The 25,742-nt window shown below is 39.3% G+C and overlaps 1 protein-coding gene across 7 annotated transcripts in view; it reads right to left on the reverse strand.

Moving 5' to 3' along the window:
- Positions 1-25,742, reverse strand: part of ehmt1 (euchromatic histone lysine methyltransferase 1) — a 93,944-nt gene that overhangs the window by 13,536 nt on the left and 54,666 nt on the right. For 6 of the 7 annotated variants that reach the window (XM_033049246.1, XM_033049252.1, XM_033049245.1 and 3 more), the window contains 12 exons: positions 24,370-24,593; positions 22,596-22,784; positions 20,767-20,849; positions 18,521-18,627; positions 17,478-17,600; positions 16,728-16,829; positions 15,891-15,995; positions 14,553-14,707; positions 12,560-12,727; positions 11,063-11,207; positions 4,466-4,543; positions 605-720 (listed from right to left, as the gene is read on the reverse strand). In XM_033049246.1, coding sequence (XP_032905137.1) covers positions 605-720; positions 4,466-4,543; positions 11,063-11,207; positions 12,560-12,727; positions 14,553-14,707; positions 15,891-15,995; positions 16,728-16,829; positions 17,478-17,600; positions 18,521-18,627; positions 20,767-20,849; positions 22,596-22,784; positions 24,370-24,593 — 1,595 coding nt within the window. The remainder of the gene's footprint in view (positions 1-604; positions 721-4,465; positions 4,544-11,062; positions 11,208-12,559; positions 12,728-14,552; positions 14,708-15,890; positions 15,996-16,727; positions 16,830-17,477; positions 17,601-18,520; positions 18,628-20,766; positions 20,850-22,595; positions 22,785-24,369; positions 24,594-25,742) is intronic. The other variant, XM_033049248.1, reaches the window with a different exon arrangement.

Consider the following 25,742-nt stretch of genomic DNA (forward strand, 5'->3'; position numbering starts at 1 on the left):
TCATAACTTTAACAATTTTCCAATTTTTACATTTCAAAAGAAATCTAAAAATTAAAACAGAACAAAAAGCAAGTATATGAGCAATGGGATACAAGTAGGAAAACACCTTTAGAAAAATAGCTGCAGTGAAGAGTTGGACCAATGATTTGAATGCGTAAATGGTTTCTTGCTGCTTTGCAGATTCTACTAAACTATAAACAACTGCCTCACACTGCATGTCTGGAACAGCAAGTATTAAAAGAATGGTTTGATATGTGTTGATGATTATGGGAAACATTGCCTTCAAAGAACATTACTTTCTCTGAAAGTTAAGATGAAAATGATAAAACCCATCAATTTGATACAAGGTATAAAAATAAAAATAAGTTAAACAGAATTCAAACTTGAGTTCACAACTTCAAAACTAATGCTCAGCTACTGGACTGCAATGTTATTCAAGATAAAGGTAAATAATGTTTGCACCCAATTACATTGTGAACTCACAAGCATCCCAAAACTGCATTTTGTTCCAAATATTAGGCTGCATTTGTAATTTTTAATATTCCATTCAATATGCTAAAGTCCAGCACCAGGCCTTACATTAAAAGAGTGTATGTCACCTTACCTGATTCCATTTTGTACCACACGATTTTTACACGTCCGCCAACACCCACAGGCATGGTTACACTCGAAGATGAGTGGTGGTTCCAGCATGTTGAATTCTGGGAGAAGCCGCCCGTCCTTAAAGTCCAAATGACAATTGTTAGTTTCACTCTGTTGAGCTTAAGCTCTGCAAGACTGATCAGAGCATTAACTGCTGAGAGCATTTTCTATGCAATAAAGACTGGAACACAGTTTTGGGAAATAACACATAATAAAATAACTATTTTCACGTTACCAATTATTAACCCATCTTGATTTTCAGTCTCTCTAGATTTGTCAACTATCCTGCATCTTGTTTCAGATATTAGATGAGAAATCCTATCAGCATTTCTAGAGTGCCTGTTAAGTTTGATTTACAAGGAATAATAAGCATTTCTTTAAAAGTAAAAGTGAAGGCATTCGAGCAAAGACGCCATTTATAGAAATATGCTAATCTGCCCAACTTGCCCACACCAACCAAGATGTCCCATGCACACTAGTGCCACCTGCCTATGTTTGGCCCATATCCTTCTCAACCTTTCCTATCCATATACCTATGCACTAACTTTTCAATTTTTCATTTCCACTATCCATCTACTTTTCCTACCTTGCACATTTATAGTTTCTCAAAATGCTGCATATTGTTCAGATCACTGCTAAAATCAACACTAAAAAAATTAATTGTTTTTGTAAACATCTCTAACAACTGTAAAATGAATCTAACTTGTCTGGACCTACTGCAGATGACCCTGATAAAAAGTGGCTGGGTTCATAAATATCAATGCAGTCTTAAACATGTACACTGATGATACCTAACTGTTTGTTTGCATGGTACACACAATTGCTGGGGAAACTCAGCGGGTGCAGCAGCATCTATGGAGTGAAGGAAATAGGCGACGTTTCGGGCCGAAACACTTCTTCAGATTGTTTGCATCATTGCTCTTGGCCCCTCAAATTCCCAGCAATCTCCTCCCCCTTCCCTTAACATTGGAGGATAGATCCAATCAGGTACTGGGGGGTTGATCCACCGTACTGTGTACTTCCCATTCCTTTTATAGAGGAAAAACATCTACGTGCCCCTCTCTCCAGCCTCCACATCCTTTGCCACCTTCTTTGGTGGCAAAAACAGGAAAGCAGACTATTATCTAAATGGTGGCCGACTAGGAAAAGGGGAGATGCAGCGAGACCTGGGTGCCATGGTACACCAGTCATTGAAAGTGGGCATGCAGGTGCAGCAGGCAGTGAAGAAAGCGAATGGTATGTTAGCTTTCATAGCAAAAGGATTTGAGTATAGGAGCAGGGAGGTTCTACTGCAGTTGTACAGGGTCTTGGTGAGACCACACCTGGAGTATTGCGTACAGTTTTGGTCTCCAAATCTGGGAAGGACATTATTGCCATAGGGGGAGTGCAGAGAAGGTTCACCAGACTGATTCCTGGGATGTCAGGACTGTCTTATGAAGAAAGACTGGATAGACTTGGTTTATACTCTCTAGAATTTAGGAGATTGAGAGGGGATCTTATAGAAACTTACAAAATTCTTAAGGGGATGGACAGGCTAGATGCAGGAAGATTGCTCCCGATGTTGGGGAAGTCCAGGACAAGGGGTCACAGCTTAAGGATAAGGGGGAAATCCTTTAAAACCGAGATGAGAAGAACTTTTTTCACACAGAGAGTGGTGAATCTCTGGAACTCTCTGCCACAGAGGGTAGTCGAGGCCAGTTCATTGGCTATATTTAAGAGGGAGTTAGATGTGGCCCTTGTGGCTAAGAGGATCAGAGGGTATGGAGAGAAGGCAGGTACGGGATACTGAGTTGGATGATCAGCCATGATCATATTGAATGGCGGTGCAGGCTCGAAGGGCCGAATGGCCTACTCCTGCAGCTAATTTCTATGTTTCTATGTTTCCTGGTGAATTTGCCAATGAGAAGTATTCATTCACGACCTTGTTCATAGCCCATGGCCCCACTCATGAATTATCCCTTTGGTCCCTGACGAGGTCTAATCTTTCCTTACCTACCTCTTACTTCTAAACTATTTAATAGGATTTAATCCTACTTGCCCATGTCATTTCAAGGCACCCACTGTGCTCTCCTAATTTATTAAGTTCCCTTGCAACTCTGAAACGATTCACTCAATAAATATACCTGATATAGGCTTCCTTCTTTTCCTTGATCGAACTTTCAATTTCCTCTGTTCATTAATGTTCCCTGAAACTTGCCATTTTAACTTTTAACGGTTACAGGGGCCTGCTGACTCTAAACTTATATTATTTTAATTTTAAACACTTTACTGGATGTTGTTTTTCCCTCCTGCAGCTGCTCCTAATCTACTTCTACTTGGTCCTGTCTTACATTATTGAAAACTGCCTTCCCTAAGTTTAGGGCTCGATCTCAAGAAACCAATCTTATATTCTCCATGACTTCTATGAAACTTATCAAACTAGGCTCACTGCCCCCAAAGGATTCTTCCACAGACATTTCATCACTTGCCAAACATCGTTCCCTATGATAAGACCAAATAGCTAGTGGGGAAGGTTTGACAAAAACCAATACAAGTATAGTTTCAAAAACCCATCTTAGATGCACATTATGAATTCTACCACCTCTAAGCTTCTCCCACTAGGGGATTCCCAGTCAATATTGGGAAAGTTAAAAACTGCCTACATATCTGTAATTCCCGCTGAACATTGGCGGCTTATAGTATAATCCCACCAAAGTTCTTCTTTCTTATTCCTAAATTGTGCCCATTTAGCCTCATTAGCCAATCCCTCCAGGATATCCTCCATGAGAACAGCACTGTCTGCCTGCCCGCCCTTCCGGAAATCACCCATCTATCTGATTGAAGAGCTGTGTGGCACCTTCCCAAGATCTTATCTGCAAGTTAACAGCAACTCCAATCAATCTCTGCATTGTGTGAGGAGCTGCAGCTCTCTCTGCAGTCAGCAATCTTTCTGCAGTCAGCAGTGACATCATGTGATATCTCCCTGATCTCCCACATCGCACAGGAGGAACATGTCACTCCACTGTTAATCCTTCTAACTACTAATGTAAATGAAACACAACCACCTTACTTAGTCTTGTATTTGACACTGACTGTGATTCAACCTAAACCACAGCACTTCACCTCAAACGCTGTTCTCAAAATGTCCAATCCCACTATGCCTACCTCTATTTTGACAGCCTTCACACACGGCTGATCGTGCAGAAACTGCTTCCTTTTGAACACCCTGCCTAGCTCCTTGCCAATCACACTGAGTTTTGTAAACCTTACTTTGCTCCCCTTTGCATTCTCTTGCCATCTCCTTCCCAATACTTCCTTCAAAAGCATCTTGAAAACTCATGTTTTTGATTTAAACTTGCAGTCATTCTAATTAATCACCAAACTCCATTATAAGCAGATTATTTTGCAAAATGATTAGAATTCATGTTTACTTCAAAAATTGCCAAGAGCATGCAAGATCTTATAGATGTCCAAATTTTCTAACGCAAATATATACAAACATTACTGCAAATGAGCCAACTACATGACTCTCAGATGTTTGGATGCTTAATAGAATGCTCCAAGCCAAGTCATTCAGCAAAAGTAACATCGGCATCATGAAAATTAAAGTTAATTAACTTGCCATGCAGTAATGAGAATGATACTATCTCTAATTTATTAGTTTGAGAAACCATAATAGGCTCGGAGGGATTTTTGCAAATACAAACAAAAACAGCACAAATGTTCGATATAAAATGGGGGAAAAAAGAGAAATTAAAATTAATTGAAATATAAAAGGCGAAATCAAATCTTCATAAAGGGACATGAGAAAATCAGTAATCTAAGCTGGAGCTATCTTTCTTACCTGGCTATACCAGCAACGTATACTTAGTTGGCCACACATGCAGGCGTTGGAAGAGCAGTCATCATCACAAAAACAGTACTGTACAATTAAATGAGACATCATTGTTAAGATAACAATGAAAAGTAATCCAATAAAGATTAAAATCTTTACTTAAGAAATTATTCAATGAGATTGAAATAGAATTAAAATGTCTTTCAAATCGAAAAATAAACTCACTTAAACTTTTCTCAATGGCATTTCATTATACATTAAGAAGATACCATGCATCCGGTAAAATGCTATTGGTATCAGCTATCGGAAAAGAAAGAACTTTGGATTTGAATATTTACAATTTTGTAAACCTATTCGTTAAATTCCTGAGATCCACGCCATTGCAGAAGCAAATCTTTAGCCAATTCATTTAATTGCATTCCTAAATCTTTAATTGTAAAAATGAGCAGCACAAACAATTACTTCCTCACAACCTATAAACAGGATACTTTAAGACTAAATTGGTGGGAACGTGCAGCAATAGCTTTAAATATCCATACATTTTATAAATAACTAAACTTGTTCATGGTAATCTTACTTCTTTTGAATTATATTTCCAAAAGCATTGCATTGTTTGAGAACCTTTTCCTTGGGTGGCCGCAGCCAAAATATAAGACTCACTTTCTTGATACTATTATGACCTACTTCTGAAAATATTTTTAAATCTCAATTTCTGATTCCTACTCTATCCAAAGATTTTGCATTAGAGCTCAAATATCATAGACCTCAATACATGCCACAAAATATATTTTACCATAAACTACGCTATCCTGTCTGTTTGCAAAATACTTCCAAAAGAAAATAACATAGTACAATTTTGTCTTGGAAAATCGTTAAGCAAACTGCAGAGCATTACACGACGCAAAAAAGTACATCCTGTAACGTATATTAGTGCAATAAAGTTACAAGTGAGAGGTTCACCTTATCATCAAGGTGTTTTTATAGACTTCTAGGGCTACAACACCACTAAATGTAACATCAATCAATGGACTGGAAACCCAACAACCGATTTTCATAATAGCTTGCTTGGATATTGTTTGAGTCATACAGCATAGAAAAGGTCCTTCGGTCTAACTTACCCCTGCCAACCAAGATACCCCATCTACACTAGTCCCTCCTGCCCGTGTTTGGTCTCGGGGCCCAAGTATCCCTTTAAACCTTTCCTATCCATGTACTTGACTAAATGTCTTTTAAATGTTGTTATAATACCTGCCTCAACTACCTCCTCTTGATGCTCATTCCATATACCCACCACCCTCTGTGTGGGAAAACATGCCCCTCAGGTTCCTATTTTGCCTTTCCCCTCTCACCTTAACCACCTGGTTCGTGATTTCCCCCATCCTGGGTAAAAGAGTCAGTCCATTCACGCTAACTGTTCCCCTCATGCCTTATACACCTCTATAAGATTATCCCCCAGCCTCCTGCACTCCGATGATTAAAAGTCCTAGCCTACCCAGTCTCTCCTTTAGCTCGGGTCTGGCAACATCCTCGTAAACCTTCTCCGCATTTTTTCCCAGCTTAACAATATCCTTCCTACAGCATGGTGTAGAAATTGAACAGATGCTCCAAATGCGACCTTGTGAATATCTTGTACAACTGTAATATAACATCCCAACTTCTGTGTAGATGCTGGTTTAAACCAAAGATAGATTGGGTGTCTATCCCAACTTCTATACTCAATACCCTGACTGATGAAGGCTAATGTACCAAATGTCTCTTGACCTTTCTATCTACCTGTGATGGCACTGTCGAGTTACGATGTACCTGCACACTTAGTTCCCTCAGCACAACAACACTCCCCAGGGCCCTGCCATTCACTGTGTAGGTTTGAATTCCCAAAATGCAACACCACGCACATATCTGCATTAAACGTCATTAACCATTCCTCAGCCCACTTGCCCAACTGACCAAGATCCTGCTATAATTTTTGATAACCATCTATGCTATCTATGATGCCACCACTTTAGTGTCATCTGCAAACAAACTAACCATGCATATCCACATTCTCATCCAAATGGCCGACATAAGCCAGCAATGGGTCCAGCACTGATCCCCGAGGCACACCGTACTCGTATGCCTCGTCTAAAAACCAACATTCCACCATCACCTTCTGCTTCCTTCCATTAAGTCAATTCTCCAGATAGACACAAAACTCAGCGGGACAGGCAGCAGCTCTCGAGAGAAGGAATGAGTGACACCCTTCTTCAGATTCAATTCTCTATCAAGTCAGCTGGCTCTCCTGGATCTCATGCAATCTAACCTTCCAAAACAGCCTACCATGAGGAACCTTTATCAAATGCCTTCCTGAAGTCTATACGGACAACATGTATGGCTTTGCCCTCAACCTTTTTGGTTACTTCTTCAAAAAACAAATTCGTAAGAAACTGTCTCTGATGTTCAAAACCATGTTGACTATTCCTATTCAGCCCATCTATCCAAATGCTTCTATATCTTGTCCCTCAAAATCCTCTTCATTAGCTTTCCTACACAGATGTTATACCCACTGGTCAATCATTCCAAGTCTTTTCCTTGCAGCCTTTCTTAAATAGAGGCAACATTAGCCACCCTCCAGTCTTCCTGTACATCGCCCATGTCTAATGATTTATATATCTCAGCTGGGGTACCTGCATTTATTTATCTAGCTTCCAACACTGTCCTTGGATGTATCTGATCAGGGCCAGGATCCTGATCCATACCTTCGACATCACTTTTTAATTAAACAGTGGTATTGTTTTGGACCCATTAGTTAACAAAATCATCACAAAATTAAACAATCTTCAAAGAAATGGCATAATAATGCAAGCTGGTGATGTCTCTGAACAACAAATTAGTACAAAATTCTACCTATCTTGAATGAAAAATCTATTAACATCCAAATCAAACTATAGTCAGTAAATTGTTTTAAAAGCATGGAACTAAACCTTATTTAGTCTGCCATGGAGACAATAAATAAGAAAAATTCAGCTTGAAACCTCATTATCATAGAAATTATCAGATTTATATAGCATAGAGACAGGACCTTCAGTCCCATTTGTCCAGCCAAACCAAGTTAGAATTCTATGCTAGTCCTATTTACCTGTTTAGAGCGGTCCATACCCCTCTAAAACCTCCTTATTCATATATATGTCCAAATGCATTTTAAAACTCATAATTGCTTCTCTAACTTCGAATAGCTCATTCCAGATGCGAAGTAACAAATAAAGCAAGTTACTTATATTGCATGAAAGATTATTTAAAGATTTAGTTTCAACCCAACTATGGTCATTGCTCAATGCCAAGAACGTTGTGATTAAATGAGACAGTTCTGTGCAATTCTCCAATTCTGCTTTAATATAACGAATTGAGAAATTATTTTATTCTTATTCTGGCAGAACAGTTCGACACCTTTGAAATCACTGTGGGGAATAAAAATCACTGATCTGATAAGCTTTAGAAAATTCAATATGTTGCAAAGGTTAATCACGTTAAGTGGCTGGTACAACATATAATAATGACCTTCAATCGTGCTCCTAATGATGTGATCTTAAAAAAGTCATCCTAACATTTGCATTTCATGCAGCAGCTTCAGGAAGTTTATGATAGTATTCTGACATGAAACTTCAACTTAGACCATTAAAGTAGATACTTTTACTTGCCACTAAACTAAGTGGGATCCGTTGGGTCCCAGTCACACGGAAGGCCTGGTCCCCCAACGCAACCCGTTCCCCAACGCAATATTCCACCACTCACCCATTCCCCCAATGCAACCCGTTCCCCAACGCAATATTCCCCCAGCACTCCCTCCCCCTCCTCCTCATGTGTGGGAGGGGAGGAGGGAAGTGAGGAGTGTGGCGGGAGGGGCGTGGGGTGGGAGGGGTGGAGGAGTGTGGGGGAGGGGGTGTGTGGTGGGGGGGGGGTGGTGGCGAAGGAGGAGGTGTATATGAGGGTGAGAGGGGTGTGGAAGGGAGGGAGGAGGGATGTGTGGGGTCGGATGTGTAGGCAGGGGGAATTGTGTGTGGGCGGGCGCTGGGGGGGGGGGCGGGGCGGGGGGGGTGTGGGCATGGGGTGTGCACGGGGGGGGGGTAGTTGTGGGGGGAGAGGGGTGTGTGGGCGGGGGGTGGGAATTGTGGGGGGAGAGGGGTGTGTGGGCAAGGGGGAGTGAGCTCGGAGAAGACGGGGAAGAGCCATGGGAGAGAGGGGGGTATCACGGTGGAGGGAGGGAGGAGCCAGCGAGGGGGACCAGAGGGGTAGTGGCTGGAATTGGCGGTGCGATGGGGACTCACAGCGGGCTCTGGTCGCTGGTCGTTCTCCTCCGCCGGGATCAGAGTCTCCGCTTTCCGTTTGGCAACATCGGCGACATCTCCGACTCTGGGCTGGGTCTCCGACGCTGGGCTGGGTCTCAGACTCTGGGCTGGACTGAGTCTCCCACGCTGGGCTGGGCAGGGTCTCCGACGCTGGGCTGCTTCGGTTCCCTCCGAAAATTGTTGGAAACCTCCGTCGGCCATCCTCCGCTCCAGTAAAGACGCGATAGCGCAGGAAGGGGCGGACCGTCCCGGTGAGTGACAGGGGAAGAGACTAATCCACGCATCGCTGAACGGCAGAAGAGATCGATCTGCGCACGTGCGATTTTAAAGATTTTTTTTTTAAACTCGCTAACGTTTATGATATTCAACCGATCGGAATGAAACTTGGTGCAATCGCAGCAAAGGAGAACGGTGAGTGAACTGCCGAAAAATCGTAGTGCTATCGCGAACCGTTTTTGCGCAAATAGAAAGACCGCACAAACCGGAAGATAATAAGATCAGAGTTTTAGTTATGGATATATTAACTGTTTTTTGGGAACTCCAGGGCACCATTTGAGCTAACGAGCTCCAGTAAGAAGGTACACTAAATCAAATGCTGACGTTTGATTCATTTCTGCCATTATTTCCGTTAGCAAATAATAACAGCAGTAAACATGTTGTAATATTAGTCGTTTTCTGAACAAACAAGCAAAATGAAAGAGTTGGTTGTGGACCCAAGTAGGTAGGGATGTGAACACAACTTTTGAATTTTTTAAAAAGGGCAAGGGCTGCAATAAGGTAGGTTGGGAGATCAGGATTACCCCCTTATGAGGAGACCATTGGAAAAGACCCCTCTTTCATTATTGTCAAATGCAAGCACCTGGGTCGCTGCTTGTCCCTGTGCATTGGATCCTCAACTTCCTCATCAGCAGATGTCAACCAATATGAATTGGCCACAACGCAGCCTCCTCACTGACTATCTCAAGACTGCGTGCTCAGTCCCCTGCTATACTCTCTCTGTACCCATGACCGAGTAGTCAGACACAGCTCCAGTGCCACCATTTATTTCACTGATGAAGCATCTTTGTTGAACGAATAACCGGTAACGATGAGTCAGAGTACAGGAGGGAGATCAATAATCTTATTGAATGGTGAGAGAAAGAACAATCTTGCTTTTAATGTCAACAAAGTCAAGAAGTCAATTATTGATTTGAGGAATGGAGAGCATGAGCCTGTCTGCATCGGCAGTGGAGAGTCACAGCTTCAAGTTCCTGCGCAGATTCAGTACTGCTCTTCAATGTTGGGAGGTGGTCAAATTTTATCTGTTGAGACTATGTGCAGAACATTAAATTGTGTCCTACATTCTCACTTTTCAGCGAAAAACCAGTTCTTGACGCAGGGACTGCTTCATTGTCTGAGGAGATGCAAATGGAACTGAATGGAGTGCAATTGACAGAAAATATTCTCACTTCCAGCCTTATGATAGAAACTGGTCATTGGGACTACAACACGGAGTTGAGGAAGTCCTATATCAAGCTCAATAACTGGGCAGAAATTTATTCCTGTCAGCTTACAATAAGTCAAGGAGACACAAGAGACTGCAGGTGCTGTATTGGGGAGCAAATAAATTGCTGAGGAAATCCAGTGATTAGGCAGCATCTGTTGAAGCAAATTAACTTTTACTCAAGTCCTCATGCAGGTTCTTGACCCAAAACATTGATTATCACTTTGCTTGCACAGATACTGAGATACTCTAGCAGTTTGGATTTTGCTACAAGAATCCAAGATTGATTTATGACCTTTCATGTTCATTTTGTATTTAAAAAACAAATAAATATTGGATGTGTGGAATATTCAATGGTCAAATTCTATTGCCCATCTTCAGGTACCCTCCGGACATTGCACAAACTGCATGTTGTGGCAGAGGTCACATGTATACCAGTCAAGGAAATGACAGATTAGTTTCCCAATCGAGAAATTAAACTTAGATAGATTGTTATATTCTGCAGCTAACCCAGATTTCTATTGAATTTAATTTCATAATTTGCCATGAATTCAAATTCTTGGTTGGCATTCCAGGACCACTTTACTGAGGTTATATAACCCAACAACAAATAATATGCTCGAGGAACTCAGGGGGTCGAGCAGCATCTGTGGAAGGAAATGGACGGCGAACATTTTGGGTCAGGATCCTTCATCTGGACTCGTATGTATCCCCGCAATTGTTTACCATGAATCAGGAATATTACAATCAACATTGAATTTATAATCAACATTGCAGTAATTCATCATCCTTTGGACATACCTGCAGATGTGTGATGTTCCGGTCAATGTTCATCGGAGAAGTCACACAATTTTGGGAAACATATTTATAGTCAGTTGGACAAGGTTCGTCATCCACTCCATTGACACACGGAATTGGTACATGTTCATACCCTCTACCTATATCTCTGTCAGGAGGATGAAAAAAACACAAACTGGGATAGTATTAAACAACCACAAAAAGGTGCAAATATTATAAAAAGTACTACAGTGCAGTTTTGGAATGTGAGAACTTGGTGTACACAGATAGGAAGACGAATCTTGTAAATATGGTGGAAATTTCTTCACACTAAGAAAATCATTAAAAGCTCTACACGAGCAGCTCTATCTACTTTGTGTGCCATTAAAATACTCAATAAATTAGAAATACTCAATAATACAGAAAGTCATGCCGTTAAACAGCACCTAATTATAATAGCAACTCCTAGAGCTATTGTTATTTTCAGTGCTCTGAAAATGCGGGGAAAATGATGTAAGCTTTAAATACATTTATAAGAGAGGAAAATAGATGAGTGCGCGCTTCAAAACATGCCTGAAGGTAGGCCCACGACCTGAAATATTAGCTGTTTTTCCTACCACAGATGCAGCCTGATCTGCTGAACATTATCACCATTTTGTTTTAATTTTTGCTTTACACTATTTTAATTTTCTGCTACAAAATGTTTTTCTTCCATAATTTTAATTAGTCAGAGTTATGCAGCATGGAAACAGGCTGTCCAGCCCACCTCGATCATGCTGATCAAAATGTCTATCTAAGCAAGTCAATATCCCTCTAAACTTTTTCTATCCATGATCCCATTCAAATGTTTTTTTAATGTTGTATTTGTACCTGACTCTTTAGCTTATTCTGCAGCATGCTCCCTATACCCACTGCCATCTGTATGAAGTTGTCCCTCAAATTCTTATTAAATATTGCTCCTCTCACCCAAATCTCTGCCCTCTAGTTTTAAATTCCCGTATCCTGGATAAAAGACTATGATACTTTACCTTATCTACGCCTCTCAAGATTTTATATACCTCTCTAAGGCTCCAGTGAAAAATGTCCCAACTTATCCAGCATCTACTTACAACTTAAATCCCCCAGTTCTAGTAACATCCTCACAAATCTTTTTTGCACCCTTTCTAGTTTAATTCCAACTTAATCCTTCCCACAGCTAAGCAACTGCACTTGACTGGTTTTGCCCCATCCAAACATCACTCCCCCCCCCCCCCCTCCCAACAACAATCAATCCGAAGAAGTGTGACTTGAAATGTGACTTGGAATGTCATCCAGAGATGCTTCCCCCTTCCCAACTCTACGACCACATATTCCCCCTTCCCTCCAACTCTACAACCACATCTTAAACAACATGCTGTCTAACCTGTTGAGTTACTCCAGTACTTTGTAAAAATGGTGGTGTTTCAAATAGGAAAATCAAATACATTTAAGTTAAAACATTTTAGGAAAAGCAGAAAGCAAGGGAAATGTTTTATGCCATACCTACTAACCAGCTTCTCAGCCTGGGCAATCTTGTTAGCTGATGCTTGTTTCAGTTTTTTGTTCATCTGCAGTGCAACCCAGACTTGCGAATTCAAGCTTGAACATTCAAGTGGAGTCTCACCTTCCTTGTTTTTAATGTTAACATCAGCACCACGTGAAAGAAAAAGCCTAAATGTGTACAATTACAAGCAGATTCAGTGTCACTATACCCTTGAAATACATTTCCATTGCAATTGTTATCATATATTTTCATTTTCATGGCCATTTCTTTTATAATCTGTGTTGATCTGCAAGAGCTCCCACAAAATCTGACTATGAATCAGTTTATAAACGGTACAACTCTGAATTTAGTTACCCACATCAGCTGTTGTGTTGAACAAAATTGAGCCATTTTATCAGTTTAGTAAAACTGACAAAGCTCTCCATGATATTTAGTAGGCTTGCAAACTGGAGTTTTGTCTGCACCAGGCACCATAAAAGTTTAAAACAGTCATTTGGGTGATGAACGGGGCTTGGTGTTATTCTTACATAACAACTTCTATTTTTCCCTACAGCCATCAGAGATTATTTTAAGAAAACTGCTTATGTTTTCAAAAGACCATTGAAAAGAGATAACCTTGCACCGTGTAACAGACAACAATCAACAAGAGTGAGCGCACACAGAGGATTAAGCACATCAGCTAGCCATTGGGATATTATAGCAGAGATACCAGAAAAACTTCTGCTGGAAGGAAAAAGGAAAATAAAACAAATAATTTGATGGCGCAGCGATAAAGTTGCTGCCTTACAGCACCAGAGACCCAGGTTTGACCCTGACTACGGGTGCTGTCTGTACGGAGTTTGTATGTTCTCCACGTGACCGTGTGGGTTTTCCCTGGCTGCTCCGGTTTCCTCCCACACTCCAAAGACGTACAGGTTTATAGGTTAATTGGCTTCGGTACAGATTGTAAATTGTCCCTAGTGTGTTGGATAGTGCTAGTGTATGGGGATCACTGGTAGGTGCGGACCTGGTGGGCCGAAGGGCCTGTTTTTCGCTCTGTATCTCTAAACTAAAAGCAGAAAATTTGAAGTTGTAATGAATTTTTCCAACAAAGGCCTCACGATAGAGGCTCCATCAAGGCTACATGAAATTACTGTTGACAAATAGTAGATTAAAGATGAAAATCAATCTGGTCTTAAGTTTGTAGAAGTCATGTTATTATTTGATTGATTTTGTTTTTTCCAAAAGGCATTAGTTACAAGATGAAGAAAATTTAAAAAAGAAACATTAACTCCAAAATAATGTAAATAATTAAACATATCTGGACAAGAGTTAATGAAGGAAATGAAATACCACTAGCTGTGTATAAAGATCGGTTTCATTTCAAAAAAACAATTGTGATCACATATTATTAGCCAGAAGCCTGCAGCTTATCTGACTGTAATCAAAGTAATGATGCATAATACTATTGTAAGAAAAAACTGCAGATGCTGGTTTAAATCGAAGGTAGACACAAAATGTTGGAATAATTCACCGGGACAGGCAGCATCTGTGGAGAGAAGGAATGGGTGACGTAAAGGGTCTCAACCCGAAACATCACCCATTCCTTCTCTCCAGAGATGCTGCCTGTCCCGCTGAGTTACTCCAGCATTTTGTGTCTACCTGCATAATGTTATTGTAGGGCCGATCTATTGATAATGAAAAATACTAACAAAATATGGGAAATTATTTTTTGTCTATCATAAAGGTTCATGCCAACCAGTGACAACTCTGTTGGGTTCTCTCCCATTCAGAATACTGCAGCTATATATGTTATGAGTGTGAGCAGCTTAGCGCTTGCTCAGGAGGGGCGTGTTGCTAGATAGGCCTGTTATCTGTGGGAAGCAACATAACATAGCATTTTTCTAATATGGTCATTTAGTTTGAGAATTTGTCAAAATGATCAAGTTTGGACTTTGCAAGGACATAACATAACGAGCAGTGACATATAATAGCATTTAACACCGTACTTACACTACACATTCATAATGATTTTCCCTGGATGCGATATGTAGAGGAGAGTCGCCGTGCATATTCACTGCAGTGAGATCACTTCTTGCATTCAAGAATATCTCAGCAATATCCACACACCCTGAGAAAGCTGCCCAATGCAAACAAATATTCTCTTCCTGAGCAATGAAAATAGGAAGAAAACACTTTAAATTCTGTCCAATTTCAGTCAATTTTTCAGAAACATCACAGATTTAATTATTTTGCAACTTTTGGCAAAAAGTCCTGAAGTGTTCCTACAGCTACCAAATTGAAAATTGTAATTAAGGACTGCAATGTCAACGTTCATAATAGCATGGTCATGAGTGAAAGGCCAATTAGACGCTTGTTTTATTCAAAGTAATGAGACCCATCTCTGAAGTTAAATAAATCAAGTGAAGTTATCGTTAAGCAACAATTGCAGGCGATAGATTTCTAAATGAAGGAGACTCATAGCTACAAACATAGTTGAACTTGATGTAAATTAAATAATTCATTACAGGCTCGAGTATTTTGAGTGTGAAGTATTTGATTAGGAATCACATTCCAACATTTGAAAAAAAAACTATTACGATGCATTTCAGCCTCAATTCGTATAGCTCTAGATTTTTAAAAGCCATTGCGATTTGTTTCACCCTCTGTGCCTAAATGCTAATGATGAAAAATGTTCAAAATGACGTTATTGCTACTTAGACTAAATCATTTACATGCAAACTGCTTTATATTGACAACCAGCAACAAGGAAAGTGATCCTACTACAACAATACAATTCCCATCAGCGGAGTATATGACCAAACAAAATGAACCAATACATAATAAATCTGTCCTCATTTAATCCAATATGCCTCAAGAACAACAGTTAAGGCACCCAAAATCTCTAGCCTTATTTATTTTTGTGTCAATTTAGCAACAATATATAGTAATCATCCACATCTACAAACTTTGCATTGATAGGCAATTCTAATGGATGCATTACAACCGAAAAAAAAGAAAGACAGGCTACATTCTCTCAACCCGTGCCAAAATGTAACAAATCTATTGTGGTAATCAAATCTATACGTGTCTATTTGTTTAAAGATCTCTGTTAACTGCTTTCGGTCCCAGCAAAAGTCATCACTGTGAGCAGAGATCAGGATGCCAATCATATATTTTAATTTCGTTTTCTTCTCTTGTGCAACTTTTAACTAGCAAATAAGGACAAATATGTAACTAGAAAACAACACATTAGAAAATCTTTCATTCATAAGTTTCCATTGTTAAACCAGTAATTTTCCAAATTCATACCAATAAGTTTCTTTATGCTTAAGATATTAAGTAACTTACATTGTCCCTAATGTTAATATCAGCTCCTTTTGACAGTAGCAGCTTTACAATATCTATATGCTTATACTCTGTGGCCCAAATCATGGACGTCCAACCACCATCATCCTGTTCAAAGGATACAAATGGTATAAGAAAACTCACAAATGAAACAAGAACATAGGAAAAAGAATGAGGAAAGAATTCCATGACCTGATGAGTATATCCAGCATTTCCTGTTTTTATTTCACGTGGCAGTTATATTAACACAATTTAGCTAAAATTATCATCACATTTAGCCAAAATAACACAGTAACAGATTAAACATTAGTACCTAAACTTTACAAAAATAAAAACTTCCTGGACTTTTACACCTGTCATTCACTCACTAATCAACAGTATTTCCTGGATGGGGTCACTGGATTGAAATCAATAACTTATTCATAATATTTTTATCTCCTTCAGCCGAGAAATTAAAACATAATTTGCTGCATGGGAAAACTCATTAGACTTGTCATGGACTCACAAAATCAGAGACGTTAAGGCAAATTCTTAATGTTTCATCCCACTTCTCTGAACTGTTAAATTAAGCATTCAAGATGCAGGGAAAATAGCCTCAATTGTCAGTCTAGGTAAATCAAATTAGATGACAGATCCTGTTCCCCTATTACATTTGGCACAGAAAGGTAACGCATCTGAAGGTTGGAGCAATGGTGGGAGAGAGGCATGATGTTTTTAAGTGACTGGTGATGTGCAAAACCACAAGTGCACCCAATTAGATTAATAACCCTGGTACACTCAAGAGTGGATAGTTAAGTCAAAGATATTTACTTTTGTAACTTCGATAGATGTTTGACTCACCTGACAGTTTACATCTATTAATCCTGTGGACAGAAGGTGTGCAACGACATCATAATGTCCCTTCTTAGCTGCCAGATGAAGGCAAATTGAACCTTCAACATCCTATGGGAAAAAAAGGAATGTAACCGATATTATTGATGTTAAGCAAAGATATGCACTAAAATACATAGGACTGGAGTTTCAATGTCCTAATTCTGATCTAATATACGATCAGGAGAGAACAAGATCTTTCTGGAGTGAAACTTTGAATTGCAGAGTTCCATATAAATCTGACATATTTATTAGATGTTACACAATAATCAATAGAAGCAGGTACACAAAATTGCTGGAGGAACTCAGCGGGTGCAGCAGCATCAATAGAAGCAGTTAATTATTACTGAAATTCAAATCAAATTAGAATGTTCATATTTAAGAAATGTTTTCCAACACAAAACCATGGCCAGAACGATAGGACCAGCTCTAGGCTATAAACTCCACACAACTAGCACATCAAACATACTTTATTTTTATGATTTGTACATTTTGCTTGAAAGAAATATTGCCAGGCAATTAAAGATTAAATTAAAATGAGGCATTTTTATATTAATATATATAATATATATAATATTTCCATCCTATCTTTTAACACTTCATCCTACAGTACAGGGCAAAAGTGCAATGATGAAATTCCCACCTTGAGGAAAGAAACAAAATATAATCTACATGGGAATAGATGCTTCAAACGGTTGACTTGCTACATGTCACTCTAACCTTATGATCTCCCAGTGCACCAGCCTTCAAGAGGTACTTTACTGCGTCAAGCTGGTTGTGCTCAGCTGCTTCCATCAGTGGCGTTCTCTGATCATCATCACAGGTATCTAGGTTAGCACCAGCCTGCAAAAGAGGTCAGCAGTCTTTATGATACATAATATTCAATTACTTTTTCAGCAAAACAATCTGCTCCGTTTAGTTTAGTTTAGAGATACAGCTCGGAAACGGGCCCTTCGGCCCCACCGATTCTGCACCGGCCAGTGATCCCCGCACACCAACATCGTCCTACATACACTGGGGACAATTTACACTTATACCAAGCCAATTAACCTACAAACCTGCATTGTCTTTGGAGTGTGGGAGGAAACCGAAGATCTCGGAGAAATTCCACGCGGGCACGGGGAGAATGTACAAACTCCGTACAGATAGCACCCGTAGTCAGGATCAAACCCGGATCACAGGCGCTGCGAGGCAGCAACTACCGCTGCGCCAACGTGCCGCCCAGTTATCTGGATACAGGAAACTGCAAATGCTGAAATCTTGAAAAAAAACTAAGTGCTGGACGAACTCGGCCAGTCAGACTGTACAATGGTGGGAAAAGAACAGACAACGTTCCTGTGATTAAAATCCTTTTCCCTCCTCAGCTGCCTCCTGGCCTGTCGAGTTCCTCCAGCACTTTGTTTTTCATCAAGTTATCTGAAAGTCTAGGTAAAAGTAACAGTCTAATTCCCCTTAATCAAAAGGACAGCCATTTAATTCAAAAAATGAGATTAAAATTTACCAACAATATTTATATTAAACAATGAAAACATGAAAGTTGTTACAATATTTCGGACTGCAAACTCAAATGAGGATCCGTCACTATTTTTCTCAAAAGTAGCAAATATCGTAATTTCAATTAATTACATATCCTGAGATTTAAAGATATTCTGATTCAAAGTGTTAAACATTGTGACCTATTATATCACAGACCCTCCTGTTTATTATAGAATAAAAGTAGATTTAAAAGCTTTAAAAGTTATGAACAAAAAAAGCATTTTAACCTGTACGAGCATATGACAAATTTCCACATGGCCTATCTCAGCAGCTGCATGGAGAGGTGTCCGCTTATTCTGGTGCTCAGCTCTAAAGTTAGGATCAATCCCATCAACTAGAGAAAAAAGGATTGAAAAACATTAAGTTTTGAGAAAATTTGAGGTTTTATATTTTAATTTTTATCTGCACACATGCCAGTAGATCAAATAATAGTACATAACATGAAAGATGAAGAAAATTAAAAAACTTTCAGCCCTAATGTCCCTTCCTTATACAGAACTTCTGTAATGTGCCTTTGAAAATTTTACTGTGGTCAAGTGCCAGCTGTTGCTTGTCTCCTAAAATACCTGTTCCTGATGAAAGATTAAAATTCCTGATGTTAGTTTTCATAAAAGACTTTTTCTTGTCACAAAAGCCGCAAACATATCAATTCCATCAGGTGCCTGAAGCCGCATTCATCCTAGACATTTTGGATCCCAGTCACGATTAAGGGATGTTTTAAGTTGTCTTGTGGTGGAGCTTGCCACAATTCTCCCAATCTAACATGCCTACTTGTTCTACACTGTGCCTGTTAGATGGTTTGCTTACATCCACAAACCATGTGATTCTGTACTTCAAACACTGCAATCACTATTCTTCACAATTTTTTCCGATGACACTAACCTTTTTGCTTTTCATATTTTAGGAGACCCTCAATTTATACACAAAAATATACACTCAGGTCCAAAATCATCCTTCCGACTGTCTTCTGTAAACCATGCCACTGTTTTAATATCCTGTTCTTAAGAAAGGGTGTGCAATATTAAACTGTTCCAAACAGGGCCTCAAAAATGACCTACACAGAGACAAGAAAAATCTTTCTCTGTATATAACATGGGGAACTATTAAATGTCATACAGAGCAAGTTAATAAGCAAATACTGCAAGATCTTAGAAGGACAAATGGAATATAAGAGTAACTTCTCATACAATTTATTCCATCAAGATCTCAGGAGAGACATGTTGTGCAGTTTTGGTCTCTGTCTCCGAGGTTATACTTGATTCAGTGTTGATGCAATAAGGTTCACAAGATTGATTCCCAAGATAAGAGAGCTGACCTGACACACACAGCTGACCTTGGATGAGAGATTCGAGAAAGATGAGCCAAGTTTTGTAAAGTTTGGAAAAATAAGTTTTAAACAGGTAGATTATCTCAGGGCTTGACAGGAACTGGGAAGAGGTTCCCTTCATTGGGATAGGAACTACAATTTAAGGGGGATAGCTACAGGAAGGTATTATTTTCGGACTAAGATGCAATCTTTTTTCTTGCAAGCAACTGAGGATCGTTGGAGTTGCTTGCATCTCAACGAAACATAACGAACAGGAATAGGCCATTTGGTAACTCATGCCTGATATATTCAATGAGATCATGGCTAATCTATACCTCAGCACTGCTCACATGCACCAACACCATTCCATTAATATAAGAACATTCTGCTGTCTTGAATGTATTAGTGACTCAGCATTCACAGTACACCTGGGCCAGTGAATCCCAAAGATTCACACTGTCTCGGTACACAGATTATTTTTTTTTCCGCAATTCGGTCCGAAATCCCCAATTCTATTTTGAGAAAGTGATTGGTTTCTAACCATCTCAACCAAGCAAAGTCTGTGCTTTTGTCCTCAAATCCACTTACAATAAAAAAATATACAGTTTCTGCAAACAGCTCGAAAGGCAAAATGCATGTTAACTTTTGCTGACTTGTTAGACCAGACCAGAACATGCAGGGCTCACTAATACCTTTTAAACCTCACTGGTAAAAAATACTCCAGCTTTCCACATTTTATACCAAAGTGAATGGCCTCATTTTACATTCCACTTTACATTCCATCCACAATGTCTTTGCCCATTCACCTCGCATGTCTCTATCTCTTGGAAGCTTTCTGCATCTTCCTCAAAGTCTGCATTGCCATTAAAGCATTCTTTATTTGTGGCATGAACAAACCAAATTATTTTAAAAGGGCATTCACCAATTTGAATTGGAGTCATTCTTTCTGATTTACACCTTCAAAATTTGCATCTCAGCGTTTTATCTTTGAAACTTTTCAATTCAAAAACAGATTAAAACAGTATTGTGTGGCAACTATATTGAAAAACAGCTTTAGTTATTTATTCCTCAAACCCTCTCCATCATGTCATCATTGGTACAAGATCCTCCCATCCGTTATAGGTGTTTTGCTGTACATTCTACATTTAGGTGCATAGGAAAACTTACCCAGCATTAGAAGAACTTTCTGCATCTCCCCCTGCTTTGCAGAGATATATAACTGCTTTGGATGAAACCGTAACTTCTTGGGTCTGTTTGAACCAAAGAATTTGAATCTAAGAATCATTGAGCCATACAAATTCAAAAGCTCTATTAATGCTAATCATCGAGTATCTATACCAGGGGTCGGGAACCTTGTTCTGCATAGGGGCCAGGACGCATGTCTGTGAGCAGATGGCGGGCCACATCTATCACGTGTACACATGGATCCCGCCCCCGGATGTCAGGCATTAAATCACGTGTTTACAGAAGGTACGCGGCCGTGCCGGCGTCTTTGCGCAGGATACGGTACAGCCAGCGCTCGGCCGTGCTCAGGGCTCGGCCGCTCCGCCATTGCGGCTGACAGCACGGGCCTCCTTGCGTCACCGCTCCTGGGCTCCGCGGGGCCTCAGGAGGTACCGGAGATGACGGAAGTCTGCAGGCCGGATGAATACGGGAAAAAAATTACGCCTGCGGGCCGGATGATTTCGGGTTAAGAGCCGCATTCGGCCCGGGGGCCGTAGGTTGCCAACCCGATATATACTGATCCTATTTAATAGGACTTCATCCCTAGCCTGCGATGCCTTGGGAATTCAAGTGCTTGGCAAGATGCTAAATATTGAAAGAATACCAGCCTCCACCACCTTCAGAGGCAGCATGTTCCAGTTCAAACAGTGCTCTCCAGATTAAAGAAAGAATGCTTTGTTAAAGAAAAACTGATATTTTACTATTTGCTCATATTTGAACTTTGAACATAGAACAGTACAGCACAGAAATGGGCCCTTCAGCCCACAATGATTGTGCCGAACATGATGCCTCGTTAAACTGATTTCATCTGCCTGTACATGATCCACATCTTTCTATTCTCTGCGTTTCCTTGTACCTATCCAGAAGCTTCTTGAACACCACTATTGTATCTAGCTCCAACACCACCCCCGGCAATGCTTTCCAGGCCCCCCCATCACCCTCTGGTTAAAAACACTTGCATCGCATATATCTCCATTAAAATTTCCCTCTCTCACTTTATTGGTTCTGATCTACCCAATCTATGCCTCCCATAAATTCTTACATTTATATCAAGTCTCCCCTCAACTTCCGACATTCCGGAGAAAATAATCCAAGTCTATCCAACCTCTTTCTGGTGCTGAAACCCTCTAATTCAGGCAGCATTCTGGTAAACCGCCTCTGCACCCTCTCCAAACCTTCCACATCTTTCCTGTAATGGGGTCGACCAGGACTGCATGCAATATATTCCAAATGTGGCCTAACCAAAGTCCTAAAGACCTGCATCACGACTTCTTGACTCTTGCACTCAATGCCCCTGGCAATGTGCCCTCTTTACTATCCTATCCACTTGCTGGTGTAAAGGGCTCCATCTGTGGAAAATAAACAAAGATCTTTGACCCTGAATGTTAATCCATCTTGCTGAGAAAAGAAAGGCACAGCATGCTATAAATTGAGTTGTGCAAGGAATTCTCTGATTCTCAAATTGCAAATTCCCAGAGTGCATTCAGAGGTTTATGATGGACATCCCAGTTCCTCACATTGCTCAGGAATTGAGGAAAATAACTGCCTAGTGTTACCTCTGTGCACCTACAGACACAGGGTTACAGAATGTCAATGCCACAGCTCTATCTGCATAATCTCAAAGCAAGTCTTCAAAAGTCAATGAATATTTACTTCACTTAAAACATTTTAGAGTCTCTATTTCTTTAATAACAAGTCAGTAATTAGTTTCTTTAACATTGACATGCTTTTAATTTCTGTTGTAGCATAACCCATCCCTTTCAAATGCTTACCTCTCAGTATCGAGAGCAATAAGAATACTTTCCATTGTCTCTTTCCCTGGCCCAGCTTGCAGATTTGCAACTGGTATGTTTGCTCCAGAATTCAAAGTAGTGGAGGGGCCATAGATATCCGAACTATCAGCCACCTTGGACATAGTGTTTTCAGGCTTATTTTCCATTGACATTCTCATCCGAGCATTGCTGCAAAAGGTTAAAATTGATATTAATTTTATAAAATTTTATATTATATACTGTACCACACTAACGATAGAACTGGCTACACTGGCAATTACAAATAAAATCTTTATGGGAACCACCATTTACAAATGACCAGACTATAAGTTCTGAAGCACTTCATATTAAGTAGATATCAACTTAACATGTAAAATTAATTACATTTAGGAAAATATTATTTACAAATAAAATTCTGGAATTTTTACGCATTTACCATTTTGATTTCAGCCCCTCTGTTTCCAAACAGTAACATGGTTACAGAAAAATCAACATGTGAAGTGAAACAGCAGGCCATCATTCAAACTTCAATTAACAATCCAAGTAAGCTGCAGCAAGTTTTAAATTATTAAAACGAATTACTGAGAGAAATGTATGAATTCAAAGACAAAATAATAGCAAATTCACATTCAGAACATCTCAGGAACAAAATAAAAGCACATAAAACGAAAATTCATTGCTAAAATTAAATTATACCAAATAATTTATCTCCAAAGATCATTAAACAATGATAATAAAACAGTAGTTTTATCCTTGCTGCATTTCAATGCTTCTGGTCTTGAGAGACAGTCAGTTTCTCAGATAAAAGACTCCTATAAAAATATACCATTCATATCAAATCTATTGGCAAATAAACAGACTGCAGTTGAAATGATTGTAATATATTTAAGCATTATATCTATGATTAACTTGTAAATTTTAATTGAAAAGGATTTTTAATCAGTGGTACACTTGGAAATTATTATTCAAGGCAAAATACTGCAGATGCTAGAATCCTGCAATAAAGGCTGAACAGCTGGAATACTGGAAGCAGGATGCATTGAAAAGAAATACTTCAGGTTCAACCTTCCATCAAAACTAATGGAAGGTACCATTGACCTGAAACATTATATATGTGTATTGTTTGCTTTTATTTTATTCTATTTCTCCAGCATTTGCAGTCATTTTGGGTCGGAATAATAATTTCCAAGTTATTTCTTCAAATATTTAGTTTATTTGAATTATTCTTTGATTAGATATGGACATCACTGGCTTGGTCAGCATTTATGGCCCACCGCTGATATTCTGGAAAGGCTTGCCAGGCAATTTCAAAAGGGAAATCTGAGGAAATCCCATGGCCAAGGACGAGGTTACATAGGCCAGCAAGACAAAGCAATAATGGCATGTCTCCTTACTGAAAGGATAACAGTTAAATCAGACTGATTTTACTAACAATTCAAGAGGTTCACAATCCATTTAATGACATAATTTTCTTAAATTTCAGAAAGAAGATCACCTTATATTCCACCTGATTAGTTTTTCTCTCTCTGTCTCTGTCTCTCTCTCTGTCTCTCTCTCGTAACAAAAATACTGAGCTGAATTTAACCAAGTGAAGACCAAAATCATATCTTGAATGTTATCAAGTCTTTTAAATCAAGATTCTACTCTAAAGTTTAGATTGAAACTGACATTTTTTTAAACTACATGATGTTCATAATCGGCCATGCATGGAAATAAACAATTGCTGACAATTATTCTCAACAAGAATGTTCTCAAACTACTAAAGATGGCTCACCTTGCTGATGTAGTGTCTGCTTTTCCATTCACAGCAACAATGTTTTCCTGTGTTGGAAGAGGTACCATAGAGGTAGTGTCTGCTTTTGCGATTGTAACTTCTTTTGCTTGAGCAGTATCCTCACCACAATGTGGGCAGTAAGATAGCCCATTCATATGTGATGCACATTTCTTGTGAAAACGGTGCGAAATGCTACTATCCGGCTGGCATTCCATGAACGTACCCTGGAAAAAGCATGTTAATTTAATACGTGCCTTTTCTAAAAGACCAAGAAATTAAGCATAAATGTAGTGTTATTTTTAATCTCCAATCGTAATAAATCAGTGGGGAGGCTGCTGCCAGCATCTTCCCAAGCTCGTATATAAATAAAGTTAATGATGGTACTACCCATCTATTCCAAATACTCATAGTTTCTCATTCAGAAGAGATATATATGTACCTAACTAACCCTCATTGAAACAGAAAATTATTGACAGGAATTCTTTTTCCAATTCAATTCCAATTTAAGTAATTCAGTGCCATTTAAAGTAAGTTTTACGATTCTGCTGAATTACTAGCAAATTGCCCCATTTGAAATAATTCATGTGCTCCTTAAATTAGAGACAGGAGTAGCAAAAACAAGTGAACCATCACAGGAGTATCAATAAAGGAATTCACCAGACCATTACACATGCAGGATTGCCTTCTTACTACAGCTGAGAATGCAACCTAATGTCAAATCCATTTTCAGTTAAAATGCAAATAATGAGCAAAATGTATCAAAATTGTGACCACTTGATCTCATTCTTCAACAATAACTCTAGTTACTTTTAGTACATCCAAGTAGCACACCCTCACGTTTGAAAGATTGTGTTCCTCTATTTGTGAAGAAAGTAAATTCCTCCCAAAAATGGAGCACAACATCCCAGAATAAATGCAATGCGTAAAAGGATCTGTCAACTAAACAGCAAGTTAAGTCCAAGGATCTCTTTCACTACTACAGTGATCAAGGCAGCCATTTAGTTTGAACTCTCATATGCCATCTGGTGGGCAATACAAATTTCCCACATGCATAAAGTGTCTAAGCTGCTTATTGACTCCTCTATGTCACAAAGAAACAGGACCCAGGTTGCAAGTCATCCCCCGGTTACAAACACTCAACTGCATACAATCGAGCTCCCATCTTACTACTAAATTGACATGTATATATAGTGCTGGCCTGAGGAAATGAAACAAGGAGCAAATTTTAACATCACAATATTTCCAAAGAACTCTTTCAGTAATTTGAAAATAAACAAAACATATACTTTCAGCCAAATGATTCCAAGCATTCAGGTTATTTATTGTATGGCTTTAAAATTAGCTCACCACTGAAAAAAAATTAGCTCACCACT

This window comes from Amblyraja radiata, chromosome 32 (assembly GCF_010909765.2).
Source record: "Amblyraja radiata isolate CabotCenter1 chromosome 32, sAmbRad1.1.pri, whole genome shotgun sequence".
NCBI classification, from domain to species: domain Eukaryota; kingdom Metazoa; phylum Chordata; class Chondrichthyes; order Rajiformes; family Rajidae; genus Amblyraja; species Amblyraja radiata.